The sequence below is a fragment of the Cicer arietinum genome, chromosome 5 (genome assembly GCF_000331145.2).
Source record: "Cicer arietinum cultivar CDC Frontier isolate Library 1 chromosome 5, Cicar.CDCFrontier_v2.0, whole genome shotgun sequence".
Classification (NCBI taxonomy): Eukaryota; Viridiplantae; Streptophyta; class Magnoliopsida; order Fabales; family Fabaceae; genus Cicer; species Cicer arietinum.
This window is the reverse complement of record NC_021164.2, coordinates 58,657,476-58,675,041: the sequence shown is the minus strand read 5'-3', so window position 1 is coordinate 58,675,041 and position 17,566 is coordinate 58,657,476. Positions and strand designations below refer to the sequence as shown.

The following is a 17,566-nucleotide window of genomic DNA, read 5'->3' as shown; positions in this document are numbered from 1 at the left end:
GCAAATAGGAATGGAGCTATATACATGAGAGCCTAACCACCAATCAATCATTCATATCAAATATATTTCTTTTTACCTTTTTCTTCTTACTTATTACTATCCTTCATCATACCCCACTTGTTTATCAAAAGCACGCGCCTACCCTCTCTATTTCCATCTTTGATTAAAAGATATTTTATCATATATTACGATTATTATTAGTGAGTATATTATTTTATTTTAGGGTAATAATTTTCTCACACCTTAATACTCCGTACTTGAGATAGTGACCGGTGAAGGATGGTGGCACATGCCTGCTGTCACATCACTCAAAATCAACGGTTAAGATTAATATGTACGGACAATCCAACGGTTAAGATATATTTACCGTCCCATAACTCTCAAACATGAGTTTTCTCTCTCCTACGCTTTCTCTCTCTACTGTGCCCATGTCCAGCTTGGTCGGGGCCCCCTTATATATGCAAAAAAAGAAATGACCCCTTCTTTTAATTCTCTCTCTTTCTTTCTCTCTCCTCTGTCATCACTCACTGTGACTGTAAACACTTGTTTTTTCTCAGCAAAAAATCCTCACTCGGTCTTAATCGAAAGTGATAGGCCACAAAAGAGGCCCTTTGGTTTTTCATTTCATTTCATTTCTTTCTCTCTGCCTTCATGGCGATCTCGAACAACGTGTCACTCGTGCAGGTTAATTCCAATTGGGTCATGTTTTTGGGTCATCGGGGTTTTGCTTCAATTTTGCAAAACTGAACTAAAAAACAAAACTTTTTACTTGCTTCTCTTCTTCTACTTTCGGGGGTTGTTTTTTTTTTCTTTTTCTTTTTTTTTTTTGCTGAATTTGTTTGGGGAAGTTGTGGAGGTTTTGTTTGATTTTTGTTTTTGAAGTTGGTGTTGTTGGTTTTGTTGAGTATGGAGTGCATTGGTTAGGTAGAGGAAAAATGATTATGGAATGGAAATTGCAATGGCTTGAAGCAAATTGAAGTTTATGGCTTTAAGCTAGGGTTTCATTTTCATTTCATGTGTTTTTTTGTTATTGCTAAATTTATACTACTGTTGTCTTTGAATGAAAGAGAAATAAAGGAAAAGGGTAAAGCTTTGATGATATGAAGCTTTCAACATCAGGGTTGGGTCAACAGGGACATGAAGGTATCCATTTCACTTCTCTCTTTTTGCTTTATTTTATGGAGCAACAATTCTTAGTATTAGTTTTGGCTTTTAGTCATAACATGTATATAAAATATTGTGTGTCTCTATCATAGTACACCTTTTGTGTTGCTTGAACAATAACATCCTTCTATGTTTTTTTCCTTTTCTCTTTTTGATGATGGTAGGAGGAGGAGGGGAGAAGAAGTGTCTGAATTCTGAGCTATGGCATGCATGTGCTGGGCCCTTAGTGTCCCTACCAACTGCAGGAACTCGTGTGGTTTACTTCCCTCAGGGTCATAGTGAACAGGTTTATGCTTTATTATTCCCCTACTCTACTTTGAATTGTTTCAATTTTGCACACTATGGAGGATATGAAACCTTTGTTGCTAAATTTGATATGGAACCAATTCAATAGTTTCTATTAATGGACATTGAGCTGAATTTGTTTATATTGATTTCAGGTATCTGCCACAACTAACAGAGAAATTGATGGGCATATACCAAATTATCCTAGCTTGCCACCTCAGTTGGTTTGCCAACTTCACAATGTGACAATGCATGTGAGTGTATTTGACTATTTGTATCATTGATTTTGTGATGATAGTTGAGTTATGGTTGTTTGTCTACAGTGTAATAGACTCATGAACTTGAGCATGTGTTTATTTTCAGGCAGATGTTGAAACAGATGAAGTATATGCCCAAATGACACTACAGCCGTTGACTCCGGTATCCTGATGCTCTTTGACCCGTTTGCATTATGTGTTATTTATGAACATCTCTTTCTATTTAGGGAACTGAAATATGCATTTTAAATGTGGATGTAGGACGAGCAGAAGGATACGTTTCTTCCTATGGAATTAGGCATTCCAAGTAAGCAGCCGTCAAACTATTTTTGCAAGACTTTAACAGCCAGTGACACTAGCACACACGGAGGATTCTCTGTTCCTCGTCGTGCGGCTGAGAAAGTGTTCCCTCCACTGGTAATGTTCATGTTTTGCTGTTGTGTTTGATTCTGGTTGGTTGTCGAGGCATTTCTCATAAATTTGGGCTATACAGGATTTCTCGCAGCAACCACCAGCACAAGAACTGATTGCTAGGGATCTCCATGACGTTGAATGGAAGTTTCGACATATTTTTCGGGGTACGACTCTAATTCCATTCTTATAATCTTATTATTTGCATTGGGGTTTTAAATGTATGAAACTATATTTTGGTAGTATGTTTTTCTTCGGGAACTTGGCGCCTGTGAAATTCTCAGAGTACTCGCTTGTGCATACTTATGTTATACTACAAATTTAGTTTAGAATCTCCAGTTTAGAGGAGAATTTTGTGAAACTAAGGCACTGAGTAGTCAGAACTGTCTGGTTTATCTTAAAGATTAAATTAATTTTCAAGTCTCTGTTTTTTTTTTTTGGGGTGTTTATTTACTAAATTCTTATAGATTAAAAACTAAAATAAGTTCCTATAGCTTTAAAAAAATAAATCTCATTTCTGAATCTTGACTGCGACCCATCTATAATTTTCAAACAATAGGATACCTATTAAAAGTATTGCGATGTGCCTCGGGGAAATTATGCATAATGCCGGAAATGAAAAAGATGTCAATCATAGGATAAGCAAGGAGAATGAAATGAAAGAATGTATATAAAAGTATTATTACTCAAATTGTTAATCATAGGATAGCCATATGAACGGCGATGTTGTGAAAACTGAATTTAATGTGGTGAAGAGCTAGCCGGAAGGCAAGCTTTATGTTGCAAGAATGGATGAGAACATTATGATGAATAAGTGGTTCAGAGGATAAGAAAGAATTAGGGTTAGTATCATTGAAGAGAAAGTCAGGTTAGCCCCTTTTGTAAAAATAATGGTAGAGTCTCGTCTTTGTTGGTTTAGGTATGTATGCTGGAGACCTGTATACGCACAAGAAAATAGGACATACTAGTACTAGATGGATGAAATTCATATAGTTAAAGAGTGGGTAAGGAAAACAATAGGACAAAGTATTGAGATATTATAATTTAAATGGTCTATCACTAGTTGTGATACATGATAGGATACTATTGGAATTGATCAACTCATGTAGCCGGCGACATGGTGAGAGAAGGCTTTGATTGGTATAAATTAAAAAGCAGACCAATGTGATCTATCATAAATGACCAAGATTTGGGAATATCCTATTTGTACATACACCAGATATATATTGGTAACTGCTTGCTAGCATCTTTCTTTTGTTGCTTTGATGAGTGTCATCCATGTGTATGGAAATTTTGTCAGCTTCAAGATTAGATCTTAAATCCTGATATGAACTAGCCAGAATAAAATCAGCTAACCTTAAAACTCTGGGTCATCTCTAATAGTGGCAATCCACTGTTGTATGAGGAGCTTAAAATGAATAATACCCAAACTTGATTGATCTGACCATGGATTGTGATCCTGATGGTTGGCTGAAAGAGACTTAGCAATTTTGGTTAGAAAATGTTAGTAATATGCTTCCTACTTTTGTTAGATATAAGTATAGAAATTAAATTAATGTTGGAGCAGAAGTTATGTAGTATTAGTAGGCCATTTAGTTTATTATTATTAAATATTGTGTGTACAGTAACTGCTATAGGAAATTAGAATAATAAATATAGGCTGACAAGGTAAAGGGAAGGCATTAGGTAATTTGTATTTTGTTGGTTGGTTTGGGAGAGACTAAGCTCTCTAAATCCTAGAGTTGGTTTAATTTCCAGCAGTTACTTTTATGTTTCAGACTGTTTATTACAGTACATAATTGTAACCAACTTTTGCCGCAGTTACTTTGCAGAGTATAAACATTGTTATTCCATTAATAAACAGTCCATTTTGCCAAGTATATACCCAATCAGACTAGTTCTATCAGAAAACTAACATCAACGTTTGACATTAGTCTTTTATGGATATGTGATCTTTAATTGACAAGAACTAAATAACTTTGGAATTGTTTGATTATGAATGCTGGTCAACAGAAAATTAAATTATGTTTTTAGGAAATTTTATCTTCCCTGATAAATGAGGGATTGCGTCCAATCTGTCTTCGTCTTCTGGAGTCAGAAATCTGTCTCAGTATGAATCCTTCACAAGGAATTGAGATTCTGTCCTTTTACTTTTGGAATTGGCCTATAACTAACTAAATTGCAACAATGTTCCAACGAGATGCCAGTAGAGTAAACTTTACTACATGAAACTTGTCATAACTTTTACAAAATGTCCTGCAACTCACTGAGCCTCAAACACAGCATTACACAATGATCAATTTGGCATGCACAAATTTTAACCAATAGCAAATGCTTCCATTTTCTGTGTTTTTAACTGCTTAAAAACATGGCAGCCAGCTTAGTTTCCTTCCAACCAGAAGCATTATCTTCTGAAAGTGGAGTTCCAAAATGTTGATCTTTAGTCTTGCACTGGCCGTCGATACTACCTTGTGTTAGGGAAGCTTGTGTATCTGTCCTCTTCCATTACTTGATAATAGGTTTGCCGTGTAAGAGAAAAATATGAGTCAGTAAATGTAATAACTTGGTACTTTCAATTGGTTCATTTCATTTACCTGTTGTTTTGAGTTAACCTCACAAGTCACAAGTTTGCTTATTAATGTTTTTGTAATAGCCCGACCCTTACCATTATCGGCACTGTTAATCACGACCTTCTCGCCCCCCCCCGTGGAATCGAACCCGGTACCTAGGGGATAAGTACCACCGACCATTCATTCCCACGACCGATTGAGCTACAACTATTTGGTTTCAGAGCCATTCTTTCTGCTACAACAGAAGCACAAACTTTTAAGTGCACTATTTTTAAATTAGATAAAAGTACCGGGGTCATTATTAATTATGCTAGTACAGGAGAACAAATTTTTATTTCCATTGTATTTCCCAACCTTACTAATGCATTTGTTGCTTGGATTGTGATCCTGATGGTTGGCTGAAAGAGACTTAGCAATTTTGGTTAGAAAATGTTAGTAATATGCTTCCTACTTTTGTTAGATATAAGTATAGAAATTAAATTAATGTTGGAGCAGAAGTTATGTAGTATTAGTAGGCCATTTAGTTTATTATTATTAAATATTGTGTGTACAGTAACTGCTATAGGAAATTAGAATAATAAATATAGGCTGACAAGGTAAAGGGAAGGCATTAGGTAATTTGTATTTTGTTGGTTGGTTTGGGAGAGACTAAGCTCTCTAAATCCTAGAGTTGGTTTAATTTCCAGCAGTTACTTTTATGTTTCAGACTGTTTATTACAGTACATAATTGTAACCAACTTTTGCCGCAGTTACTTTGCAGAGTATAAACATTGTTATTCCATTAATAAACAGTCCATTTTGCCAAGTATATACCCAATCAGACTAGTTCTATCAGAAAACTAACATCAACGTTTGACATTAGTCTTTTATGGATATGTGATCTTTAATTGACAAGAACTAAATAACTTTGGAATTGTTTGATTATGAATGCTGGTCAACAGAAAATTAAATTATGTTTTTAGGAAATTTTATCTTCCCTGATAAATGAGGGATTGCGTCCAATCTGTCTTCGTCTTCTGGAGTCAGAAATCTGTCTCAGTATGAATCCTTCACAAGGAATTGAGATTCTGTCCTTTTACTTTTGGAATTGGCCTATAACTAACTAAATTGCAACAATGTTCCAACGAGATGCCAGTAGAGTAAACTTTACTACATGAAACTTGTCATAACTTTTACAAAATGTCCTGCAACTCACTGAGCCTCAAACACAGCATTACACAATGATCAATTTGGCATGCACAAATTTTAACCAATAGCAAATGCTTCCATTTTCTGTGTTTTTAACTGCTTAAAAACATGGCAGCCAGCTTAGTTTCCTTCCAACCAGAAGCATTATCTTCTGAAAGTGGAGTTCCAAAATGTTGATCTTTAGTCTTGCACTGGCCGTCGATACTACCTTGTGTTAGGGAAGCTTGTGTATCTGTCCTCTTCCATTACTTGATAATAGGTTTGCCGTGTAAGAGAACAATATGAGTCAGTAAATGTAATAACTTGGTACTTTCAATTGGTTCATTTCATTTACCTGTTGTTTTGAGTTAACCTCACAAGTCACAAGTTTGCTTATTAATGTTTTTGTAATAGCCCGACCCTTACCATTATCGGCACTGTTAATCACGACCTGCTCGCCCCCCCCCCCCCCCTCCACCTTGTGGAAATAGCGAGTTTTTTCCTTCCGTGGAATCGAACCCGGTACCTAGGGGATAAGTACCACCGACCATTCATTCCCACGACCGATTGAGCTACAACTATTTGGTTTCAGAGCCATTCTTTCTGCTACAACAGAAGCACAAACTTTTAAGTGCACTATTTTTAAATTAGATAAAAGTACCGGGGTCATTATTAATTATGCTAGTACAGGAGAACAAATTTTTATTTCCATTGTATTTTCAAACCTTACTAATGCATTTGTTGCTTGTGTGTCATTTCAGGACAGCCAAAACGGCACCTTCTTACAACAGGCTGGAGTATATTTGTTAGTGCCAAGAGACTCGTTGCTGGAGATTCTGTCCTTTTCATATGGTGCTTGTTTCCTTTTTGTCTTTTGGCTTCTTTTTCTTACCCTTGAAAGCTGGACATTAATTTCATCCCATGTATTTTCACTTTAAGGAATGAGAAGAATCAGCTTCTTTTGGGAATACGTCGAGCCAATCGACCGCAAACCGTAATGCCATCATCAGTTCTTTCCAGTGACAGTATGCACATTGGACTTCTTGCAGCCGCTGCCCATGCTGCAGCAACTAATAGCTGTTTTACTGTCTTCTATAATCCAAGGTTGTCAATGTTTGAATTTCCATATACGACTTCTTTATAAGAAAATTATAATGCTTCTTTTGACAGTTCCATCATGAGCAGGGCTAGTCCGTCTGAGTTTGTCATACCACTTTCAAAATACATCAAAGCCGTGTATCATACACGAATTTCTGTTGGTATGCGCTTCAGGATGCTTTTCGAGACTGAAGAGTCAAGTGTCCGCAGGTACAGTATCATCTGGTAGTTCAGCACCATACTATTTTGCATTTACATAACTGTGTCTCACTTTTGTTTGTAGGTACATGGGTACAATAACCGGCATAAGTGATCTGGATGCTGTTCGGTGGCCGAACTCTCATTGGCGCTCTGTCAAGGTAAGTAAAAATCACAATGCATGTTGTTCAAAAGATAGACAGCAGTATATATTATGATACCCATTGTTCTGTTCACTGTGCCTCAGGAGGGGTGTGGTCTTCCGAGATTTTTTGCCATGCCTGATAAATGCTGTGTTCTGTATTAATCTAATTCTGTATTGTTTGATATTTATTTTTCTCTTTCAAACCATAAGATTTTTTGCTGTGTGATTTTAATATTGCAATTTTTTTTGTAGTTCTAGTTGGCCTTCTTCTTAAGCTTATTGTTGAAATTACATCTGATCCTGTAGAGCTTATCTTATTTTGAATATTCAAACTGTATAGAAGAGTGGTTTCCCCTAACCTACACCCCACCAGAATAAAAAAACACTTTACACTATCAATCTAGGGCTTATGTATGGCACACTAGAAGGGTTTAATTAAGGCGTAAAACAGCAACATTTCAATACTCACACCAGAATAAGTCCTCTGTGATTGTACTAAAAATTGAACTAGAACAGCAACAATTCAATACTCCCACAGTTCAATTTCATTAGATGTTTTAAAGAATTGCGCTTACTCAATCTTTTTATCCGTTGTGAATAGGTTGGTTGGGATGAATCAACAGCAGGAGAGAGACAGCCACGGGTGTCATTATGGGAAATTGAGCCTTTAACAACGTTCCCAATGTATCCTTCATTGTTTCCCGTCAGATTGAAGCGTCCATGGCATCCTGGCACCTCATCTTTGCTTGGTACATTTTTCTACGTCCTTCTATCTGTGTGTAACTTAGTTTACTTATTTTTCTATTACTCGTATTTTGAGTTATGATTGTGTAATTGAAAGCAATTGACAGTTTGAAGTTAGTGAGATACTGCATAATATTTTATTTAAAATATATGAAGATTTTTTACAAAAAAGAAGGATTAATTTTATTAGTGAAAATAGGAAATGAAATCAGAAAATTATTTTTTTCAAACCAAGCAAATGATTTTGTAGCTTTCATATTACCTCCATTCATGTCCAAAACATGGGGAATGCTGTTGATCCACAATTATGGGGCACACTGTTTCTTGTCTTTCTTGCTTTTGAAACAAATGGCCGTGGTTATTCTGTCGGCCTTCTTGAGTATCCTTTACTTACCTAGGATCTTATTACAGATGGAAGAGATGAAGCAGGAAATGGTCTAATGTGGATGAGAGGTGGACCTGCAGACCAAGGTCTCAATTCCCTAAATTTTCAAGGTGCTGCTGGTTTGTTGCCCTGGATGCAGCAGAGACTAGATCCATCTTTGCTTGGAAATGATCAGAATCAACAATACCAAGCCATGTTGGCAGCTGGATTGCAGAACATGGGTAGTGGATATATCATGAGGCCACAGATGATGAATTTTCAGCAACAGCCTATCCATTATCATCTTCAATCAGGAAACAATAACTCGCCTTTGCAACTTCAGCAGCCACAAGCAGTTCAACACTCTGGGTCTTCTAATATGCTGCAGCCACAACAAGCTCAATTACTTACAGAAAACCTGTCTCAGCACCTTCTTCAGAAACCAAATAACAATCAAGAAGTCCAAGCTCAACAGCAGCAGCATCATACTTATCAAGATACACTTCTGATTCAAAATGATCAACTCCATCAGAGACAACCCTCCAACGTGCCTTCACCGTCGTATTCAAAACCAGATTTTCTGGATTCAAACATGAAGTTCACTGCTTCAGTTCCCCCTGGACAAAACATGCTTAGTTCACTTTGCTCTGAAGGAACTGGCAATCTCTTGAATCTATCGAGTCTATCTAGAGGCGGTCAGTCCTTGTTGACTGAACAGTTACCGCAACAATCATGGACACCAAAGTATGCAGATATGCAGGTCAATGCCTTTGGCAGCACAATGTCACATGCACAATATTCCGGAAAAGATTCTGCAATGGTGACTCCACATTGTGATTCAGATGCCCAAAATCGTACTCTCTCGGGTGTCAATATCGATTCATCTGGCCTTCTACTCCCCACCACTGTCCCGGGTTACACCACTTCATCCGCTGACACTGATGCATCCACAATGCAACTAGGGGAGTCTGGATTCCAGGGCTCTCTATACGCTTGCATGCAAGATTCGTCTTCGTTTTTGCACAATGCGGGGCAAATCGATCCACAAAACCAGAACCCAACATTTGTCAAGGTATGATTTTTAAGTAATCTGCGAAGCTTTTGTCTGTCCTTCGATTGAATTTAGCAGTGTAATTTTGTCTTTTCTCAGGTTTACAAATTGGGTTCGGTTGGGCGCTCACTTGACATCTCGCGATTCAACAGCTATCATGAGCTGTGGGAGGAGTTGGCTCAGATGTTTGGAATTGAGGGGAAATTTGAAGATCCTCTTAGATCAGGCTGGCAGCTTGTATTTGTCGACAGGGAGAACGATGTTCTTCTCCTTGGAGACAGCAGCTATCGTGAACTGCGAGAGGAGTTGGGTCAGATGTTTGGAATTGAGGGGAAGTTAGAAGACCCTCTTAGATCAGGCTGGCAGCTTGTGTTCGTCGACAGGGAGAATGACGTGCTTCTCCTTGGCGACGATCCGTGGGAGTAAGTACCAGTTTTGCTGAATTCGCGATTAAAACTTCCTATCCTTGATTTTTAAATTATATAACATGTGGTTGTTGATCACTTCACTTGGTTAATGTTTGTTGATATATTCTTGATTGGGGTGTATCTTTTGTGCGACTCTTTGTAGATCATTCGTGAATAACGTTTGGTATATCAAAATACTTTCTCCTGAAGATATTCAGAAGATGGGAGAACAAGCGGTAGAAACGCATGCGCTAGGTTCAGGACAAAGGCTTAGCGACAGTGGTGCGGATTCTCACCATGTTGTTTCTGGACAACCACCATCAATTGGCTCACTTGAATACTGAGAACGAGATGATTCCAAAATGTAACCTTCATGTTCCACGGTTAAGACAATTTCTGTACGTGTATTATTTTCGGTCGAATATACTGTTGATCTATTCCACTTGTTGTCATCTATATTATTAATGTCAGGATTGAGAAGAAAAAATACATTTATGATAAAAATTTAGGACAAGCTTTTGTGTCAATCTGAACTTGGCAAAGTGAAAGCCAGAATTAGTGCTGCTACTATTTTAGCATTTCATTAACTTATTGCATGTACTTATGTACTCTAGAGAAGACTTTAAGATTAAGTTGTCTTTATATCCTACCTCCTTTAAGTACTCCAACTTCTACCTACTATATGAGTAATATGACTCTGCTGTCATTAGAATCGCAACTAAATTTCTTAGATATCTCTTGAATGCCACTATCTATGTCTCTAAATATAAACTCTAAAAAAGTTGTTCTTTATTTATTCACTGCTTTTTTATGTCATTTTTTCAACTAAAACATGAATTGAAAGACAAGTTTAATATATCTGTATGCAGAATTGATAAATTTAATACACGAGGTAGCACTGTTTTGTTTTTAATTGGTGCATATTTTCATTAGTATTATTATGCTTGCAGATAAGTAGTTAACTATCTATTTGAGCATTTTACAAACATTTTCTGAAACAGTGGCTCTGTTTTATCGTCAGAACAGTACTGTTACTACCTAGTCACGAAGTAGTTACAAGTGAGTTTCAAATAAATTTAACGTTTGAATTTAACTTTCTTTCTTCTGATCATCTTTTTTTCTAAGTTCTCTTTGGAAGTTTAATGTCTATACTTTATAATAAATTCAATCTAAAAATGTTACCTTTACCATCTAAAGCTTCGGCTGGAAGAATCGCTTCATCTTTTTTAAACCAAACAACATTATAGGAGAAGCAAATCACGGTTAGCATTACTCAACACTCAAACACAGATCCAAACAGGCACTAACTTATGTTAATATAATAATTCACTTGTACAAAAATAAAATTAGAGTTGAACATGGTTTTGGTTAAAGGCTGAGTCTATGATGCACAACTGAGATAGGTTTTCTACCATAAATTTTTTACACAATAAGTCCTATAACATTTAACATTTAATGCTACACCATCCATACAATATCTTCCTCTTCCCAATCATGCTGTCCACCACTCCCTTCACCATCTTCCATCACCACCGCCACCACATTGTTGAGTCAACCAGAGGCAAAAATGCTGCAGTCCCGGTGGAACTCGCATGAGTAGAGTAATGCATAAAGAAAAAACAAATGTGGTGATTTTCACTCTACCTGGAACAAACCCAATCACCACCCTGTATCAAATCATACATACCAAAATACCTAATTATTAATCAAAACAAGAAAAACAAAAGGGGAACCAAAAACTAGTTAAATAGGTAATGTAAAAAATATCCAAAAGAGAATAGATAGATCTCACAGGAGCTTCTTTTATCTCCTAGACCACAACCACCCCATCTTTTTTGCCACACTCATCCACTTTCTGGCCATTGTGGGTCATCTTTGGCCACAAAACCACTACCACTGAACTCCTCTCATTCTTTGTTAGATGTAACTTTCTCCCGTTGTTGCTTTCATTGGACCGAACTTCTCTATTCCACTTTTGTTTCAACCACATTGAGAGGTTGGGAAACATTGTCCATTGTTGCCTTTCTTCATTCATGGATGATGGAAGATGGTGAAGGGAGTATCAGAGTGGTGAGCATTGGGCAACGTGATTGGGAGGAAGAGGGAGAATATTTGATGTTGAGGGTGAATCATTAAATATGAATATACTTTTTTTTATTTTCTTTTATTTTCTTTTATTTTTATTTATTTTTATTTTTTATGTTGTGCATGGTGCAAAACCTATCCCACTTGTTTTTTGACGGAAAACTATCACACTTGTGCACTATAACAGAATTTACCTTGATTAGAAGAGTAAATTTTGATTTTGATCCCAATACTTATTTACCTATCTTCCTTATTACATCAGATGAATATGCTTTGTATTTATCCTTTTCACAATATTGGTATAATTTAAAGCCCACGTCTAAAAAATATGAAAGACTCTGCATTATTAGTCTTTTGTACAAGTGGAATCACAAGTACTGATAAGTGCTTCTAAGACCACTATGTGTTCATTGTTTAATCTTTCTAGTTTGGGCAACTGAGTTGTTCTCTTTTGAGATCCAATTTGCTTCTTGATAAATTCTCAATTGAGAAAAAAAAGAGCAAAGACAAACAGACTAATGAACAAATAGACGACAATGCGAAATGAGAAGTAATAATAATTAAAAAAAAAAAAAAAAGTACTCCACATCACTCACAACAAAGGACGATAATAAAACTTCGAAGAATTTACATACTGAAAATTTTCCGTAGATTCTTATACAGAAATTTACTCAGAATCACAAACTTCAAAAACACTTTATCATATCCCTTGAGGATACACAGGCAAGTTGGAATGGGGTCCAACAGATATATAGTACCGACCATATTTTTCACTTTTCTCTTCTTTATTGCGCCGATAACTATGAACATATAGCCTTTTTGAACAAATGTCTATTGTGTCATTGTTTTTAAGATATAATCTGGCCCTGCTTGGAAGATACTATGAAGGTTTCGATTAAAAACTTCTTTGTAGGATACTTGCAAAGAATAGTGGATCCCCATTGAGACGATACAGAAAAATCCATATGACATATATTAATATTAAGTTTCTACTTCTTCCATAGAATGAATATGTAAAGGAATATTTTACCATTTACCATGTTATACAGCTTAATTGCAGTCATTACTAAAGGAGGAGTGATTTGGGTTCTTCGATATCAATATCAGCAATCTATCCTATTACATCCTTAATTCCAAAACTACCTCACAATACAGTTGTGTTCATAATACCAGCTCCTTACATGTCATCACTTCTTAAACTAATAAAATTCATATTTCTGCTGTTAATTGAAAACTTGGCATAAAAACCCAGACATGGCTTCTAATAATGCCTCTCTATCAAGTCTACGGCTTCAGTGACTTCCTACATTATTGAAGAGAATGATAGAAGAATAATACTATACTATGGATACAAGATTTACATGGCTAGAATGGATTGTGTCCTATCACAGAGAAAATTGATTTTGAAGTTTAACTTCAACAGGCCATCATCAGCATTCACTTATAATGTCAGAATTTCGCTTCTTTTGACAATGTTAATTATATAAAATTGCACAACTGCTTGAGCAGACAATAAAGGTAGAAAGTAAAGAGGACTAAGAATATGAGGAAGAGTCAAGGGAAAGAAAAAAACTGACCAGGAACAATAACTTCACCTTTTTCTATTACAATATCATATCAGAGAACCATAATAAACAACTATTAGAATCAAAACATTTTCCAATGATTTATTTGCTCCTCACCCGATCCTTAAATTTTGATCAAGCCAAATTTTTAGACTTGAACTCAACACTAGACCTAAAAATGGTTAGTGTGAGTATGACAGGACAGGTAACCTACCCATTATCCCAAATCTGTTTACTAACCTCATAATTGGGTCATAATAAAATAAAACCCTACTTTAACCCTATTTTTATTGTCCACAAAGGTCAAATTCAACTTTAAATAGCCCGGGCTGATTTACCCATGATAAGTATCCAATATATGATAAGTAACACCAACTCTCAAAGCAAACTACACTAGAATTGATAGAATTTGCTTTAGATCCATCATTTGCATTTGTACAATAAATTAATCATGGGAACCTGAATCTGCATATAATATATACTAAAATATACAACGATGAAAAAGGCAATCTTTCAGATACAATCACGCTATAACAAAATACTACGATTGTGTCGTACATCACGATTAGTTCCATTTGCATCAAGCTTAACATATCACATTTAATTCCCGGCTTCCACATTGAAACAATCAACACAGAAAACCAACATCATCAACAGCAGGGTAATAATCCTAAAATATTGCAAATACATCAAGTTCGAACGTAAACATGTAATAGAGAAACGATTAATGATACAGGGCAAGAGTTTGCACCTTTTCGGCGTTTCTTTTACATTAAAATTCGACTATGATTATTAACAATACACATAAACCACACGGTTATACTTATGAATTACTAAAAATCCCATTCATAAATTTCTCATACCGAATCCTTGGCCGGAGGTGCGGGAGCAGCAGCAGCCACCTCAGCCGCCGGAATCTTGACATATCCCATTTTCTTGGGGCTTTCAATCTCGTCGTCGGAGAATTCACCGTAAGCGGCCGCGCGGAGTTCGTGGCGGGCGGTGAAGACGGACCAGACCAAGTACATGGTGGCGGCGGTTAAGGCACCGCATCCAACGCCGAATAGCAAGGCGAGGGCGACGCTGAGGATATCCTTGGTGCGATCGCGAAGGGAGGAGAAATCGTAAGCGTCGGTGGAAAACCCTAAGGGGCCGCGTGGGTGCGACGCGCCTTGAGACTGGGTTTCTAATTGTAAGTTGTGTTGAATCGGGCGATCAATAAAGATTTCGTAGGGTTTGTCATTGATGTAGAGAGGGGAGATGGATCGGATCTCGGTGATGGTGGCGAAGGTGTTGGAGGAAGGGTTACGGAAAGAGTAGGAGGAGATGATGAAGGTCCGGCATGGACGAGCGGTGACAGAGGAGGCGGATAGCGCGATGAGGACGATCACGGCGGCGATTGGAAGGCGGAGGAGGAGAGAAGCCATGGCGGAAAGAAGAGAAATTGAAATTCGATGAAGTTGTTCGTTTATTTTTATTTTTTTTTTAAAAGAGAAAGATAGGAAGGGAAGGGAAAATGATAAGAAAATTAACGGAAGAAGACAAAAGCTGACGTGGATTCACGAAGATCTAGTCTAAGGTCAACAGCACAAATCAAAATATTTCCTTTGTAAAAATAAATAAAGTCACTTTCCATTTTATTATTTAGAAAAAGTTCAATTCACACAATTCTACATTCAAATTTTCACTAATTTAGTTGGGATTTTGGAATTGTATTTTGACAAAGATGTCTATGGTCTACCAACCTCAATATCCTTTAATTTCTACCCACTATTTTCGGACCTATATTTTGATTAATCATTTCTAAATTTATGTATAGTTGATTTGAGTATACATAAGTTAAATAAATGATTTTTAATTGAATAAGATTAAAAAGATTATAAAAATATTCTTTTGAATAATGCTAACAACATGTTCTTTAAAAGATATTTTCTAACACTTTTTTGATCGGTTAAAATACACATAAATTTCACCAAATTTATGAGACCACATATTTTTGTTGGACTTATGTAAATTTTAATCAATTAAATAGAGTCTTTGATGTTGTTACTTGTTAGTACTCTTGATCTTTCTTTTAGACAAATGCACGTGAGTAGAAGATATTAATTTTTTTTTTTTTTTTTTTATCAAGTAGTTAAGGACTAAACTCATACACTTTAGATGGAAAATAATTGAGTTTGAACTGAGTCCCTACATATCAACAAATTTGTATTTAAGGGACCATAGTAGTTTGGTGCTTATTATTAAGCTTTAGTTTGGTGCTCTTGAAATGTGGATGAAAAATACTGTAACAAACGCACATTCTGCTGGTTCTCATTATTATTACTCGTTGAGTCTGTTAAATGAAGTTTATTTTACAATTAAAAAAAAAGGAAGGAGTGTATAGTAGTGCAAATTCTTTGTATCAATAAGTGTATTGGATGTACCTTGAATGGCTAAAGGCTTATAAATGAATGCATACTAGAACTTACCTCGGTAAGTGGCATATTGTTTGCTGAAAAATATATTAGTGGACAGTGTAGAGTCAAAGGAAACTATTGCCCTTCCTTGGATCGGAATCCAAGAGCTTGGTTCTTAATAATTCATACATATGGTTCATGTTCATTTTTTTTCCTCACTTCTTCCATTTCAATCTTCACCTTTGCAAAGCATTCACACATTATTATTACATTATGGTTAAGATATGGGAGTGCTTTTCAATAAGATTGATTGGAAACATCTGAAAACTGGCGATCATATTTACTCTTGGAGGCAGGCTTACCTTTATGCATATCAGATCCTGTAGAACAAATATTGGCTGGTTGTGGAATCTACTGCATCAGAAGATTGGCTTCTGATATTGGATTGCGTCATAAAGTAATTAAAGGTGCAAATAAAGTTCCTGTAGAACAAATATCTGAGATGGCCAGGGAAAACTTTTGTGGTTGAACAAAAACTCTTTTGTAGAATGTCACGTTTGAATGGTGTTCTCACTAAAATTTGCACTTTTCATTAGTTATGTTTCAATTGTGTTCTTAACAAACCATTTTGCTTGTTTGTTTTAGCTTTTTAAAAGGTTTCAAAAGTCGTTTTAGTAGAAGGAATATTGTTTCTTACAAGTCTTTGTTCAATGCAAGTAATAAGGTTGAGTGGTACAAAATATCGACATGTTTGTATTTTCAAATACATAATTGAGAATAACAATAATCCATCATCTTACATATAGATTCAAGTGTCGTCTGTCTTTTCCCAGGTGCATGAATGCAACTCGGGTTCATTTGTTTCATGATTGAGAGGCTTTCACTCATAGTTTGATAAATGAAAAACTATTTTTCCTAGAAATGAAATAGGCCTCGGATGCGTCAATGAAATTGTTTCGATATTGCTTCTGATATATCATCTAAACCAAACAAGTTGTAAGAATAAATGAATACGTTCGAAACCAGGTTGCTATTAAAATACAAGCATCACAAGAGCTTTTGGCAACAATGTTGCGTTGCTTCTTCAACTTGATACAGAAAATACTTGGGTGATAATGAAATTAACTAACAACAATGTCAAATATTAATGTGTTAAGATTTTGCTTCACCTTTTCTTATTCGAAATACTACTATCTAATTAAGATTGTCGGCTTCACAAAACACAAGCATGCCACATACGGTGTTTGAAAGAGCAGATTTTCAAATTTATTTGAACTTATCTTTGATACAAACACTTGGGTAAGCATTCGAGACAACTTATATAAAACCTAACAATTATTTACATGAAAACAGACTAACCACATTCACTATTTAATTATAGAAATAGCTTATACATAAACACTTATGTATCTAGTTAAAGATAAGGATCGTGAAATATTACTAAACTGTAAACACATATGAGATCTGAGCTTGAAGAGGGTCCCAGCATTTCTATTTCTTAAGGGGGAAAGCGATATCAAGTTGACAAGCCCATCAAATTCGAAACAAAGATAGAGAACAGAAAACATATTGTCAACCTTTTCTACTTGATTTCTATACCTAACTGTAATGCAATAAAATCATACAAATCTGTAGTAGTTTCACCTGTTTTCCCTA

At 35.9% G+C, this 17,566-nt stretch overlaps 2 protein-coding genes across 2 annotated transcripts; one reads left to right on the top strand and one right to left on the bottom strand.

Annotated features, from left to right (window-relative positions):
• The first annotated feature begins 492 nt into the window (after nt 1-492).
• Nucleotides 493-10,503, top strand: ARF12 (auxin response factor 12). The gene is made up of 15 exons (XM_073369175.1): nt 493-1,143; nt 1,329-1,450; nt 1,605-1,703; nt 1,813-1,869; nt 1,968-2,123; nt 2,200-2,284; nt 6,616-6,706; nt 6,794-6,958; nt 7,040-7,162; nt 7,236-7,311; nt 7,897-8,044; nt 8,451-9,475; nt 9,554-9,618; nt 9,739-9,876; nt 10,025-10,503. The coding sequence occupies exons 1-15, from the start codon at nt 1,101-1,103 to the stop codon at nt 10,203-10,205; spliced, it is 2,574 nt and encodes an 857-aa protein (XP_073225276.1). The 5' UTR covers nt 493-1,100; the 3' UTR covers nt 10,206-10,503.
• Nucleotides 10,504-14,000: 3,497 nt separating this feature from the next.
• Nucleotides 14,001-15,014, bottom strand: LOC101496111 (uncharacterized). The gene has a single exon (XM_004500370.4). It carries the CDS (start codon nt 14,936-14,938, stop codon nt 14,369-14,371), a length of 570 nt encoding a protein of 189 aa, XP_004500427.1. The 5' UTR covers nt 14,939-15,014; the 3' UTR covers nt 14,001-14,368.
• Between the last annotated feature and the right edge of the window lie 2,552 nt (nt 15,015-17,566).

Coding starts and splice junctions, on each gene's coding strand:
- LOC101496111 (XM_004500370.4), bottom strand. CDS start 14,938: ATGGCTTCTCTCCTCCTCCGCCTTCCAATCGCCGCCGTGATCGTCCTC.
- ARF12 (XM_073369175.1), top strand. CDS start 1,101: ATGAAGCTTTCAACATCAGGGTTGGGTCAACAGGGACATGAAG. Junction 1,451..1,604: donor CTCAGGGTCATAGTGAACAG/GTTTATGCTTTA, acceptor TATTGATTTCAG/GTATCTGCCACAACTAACAG. Junction 9,619..9,738: donor TTCAACAGCTATCATGAGCT/GTGGGAGGAGTT, acceptor TGGAGACAGCAG/CTATCGTGAACTGCGAGAGG.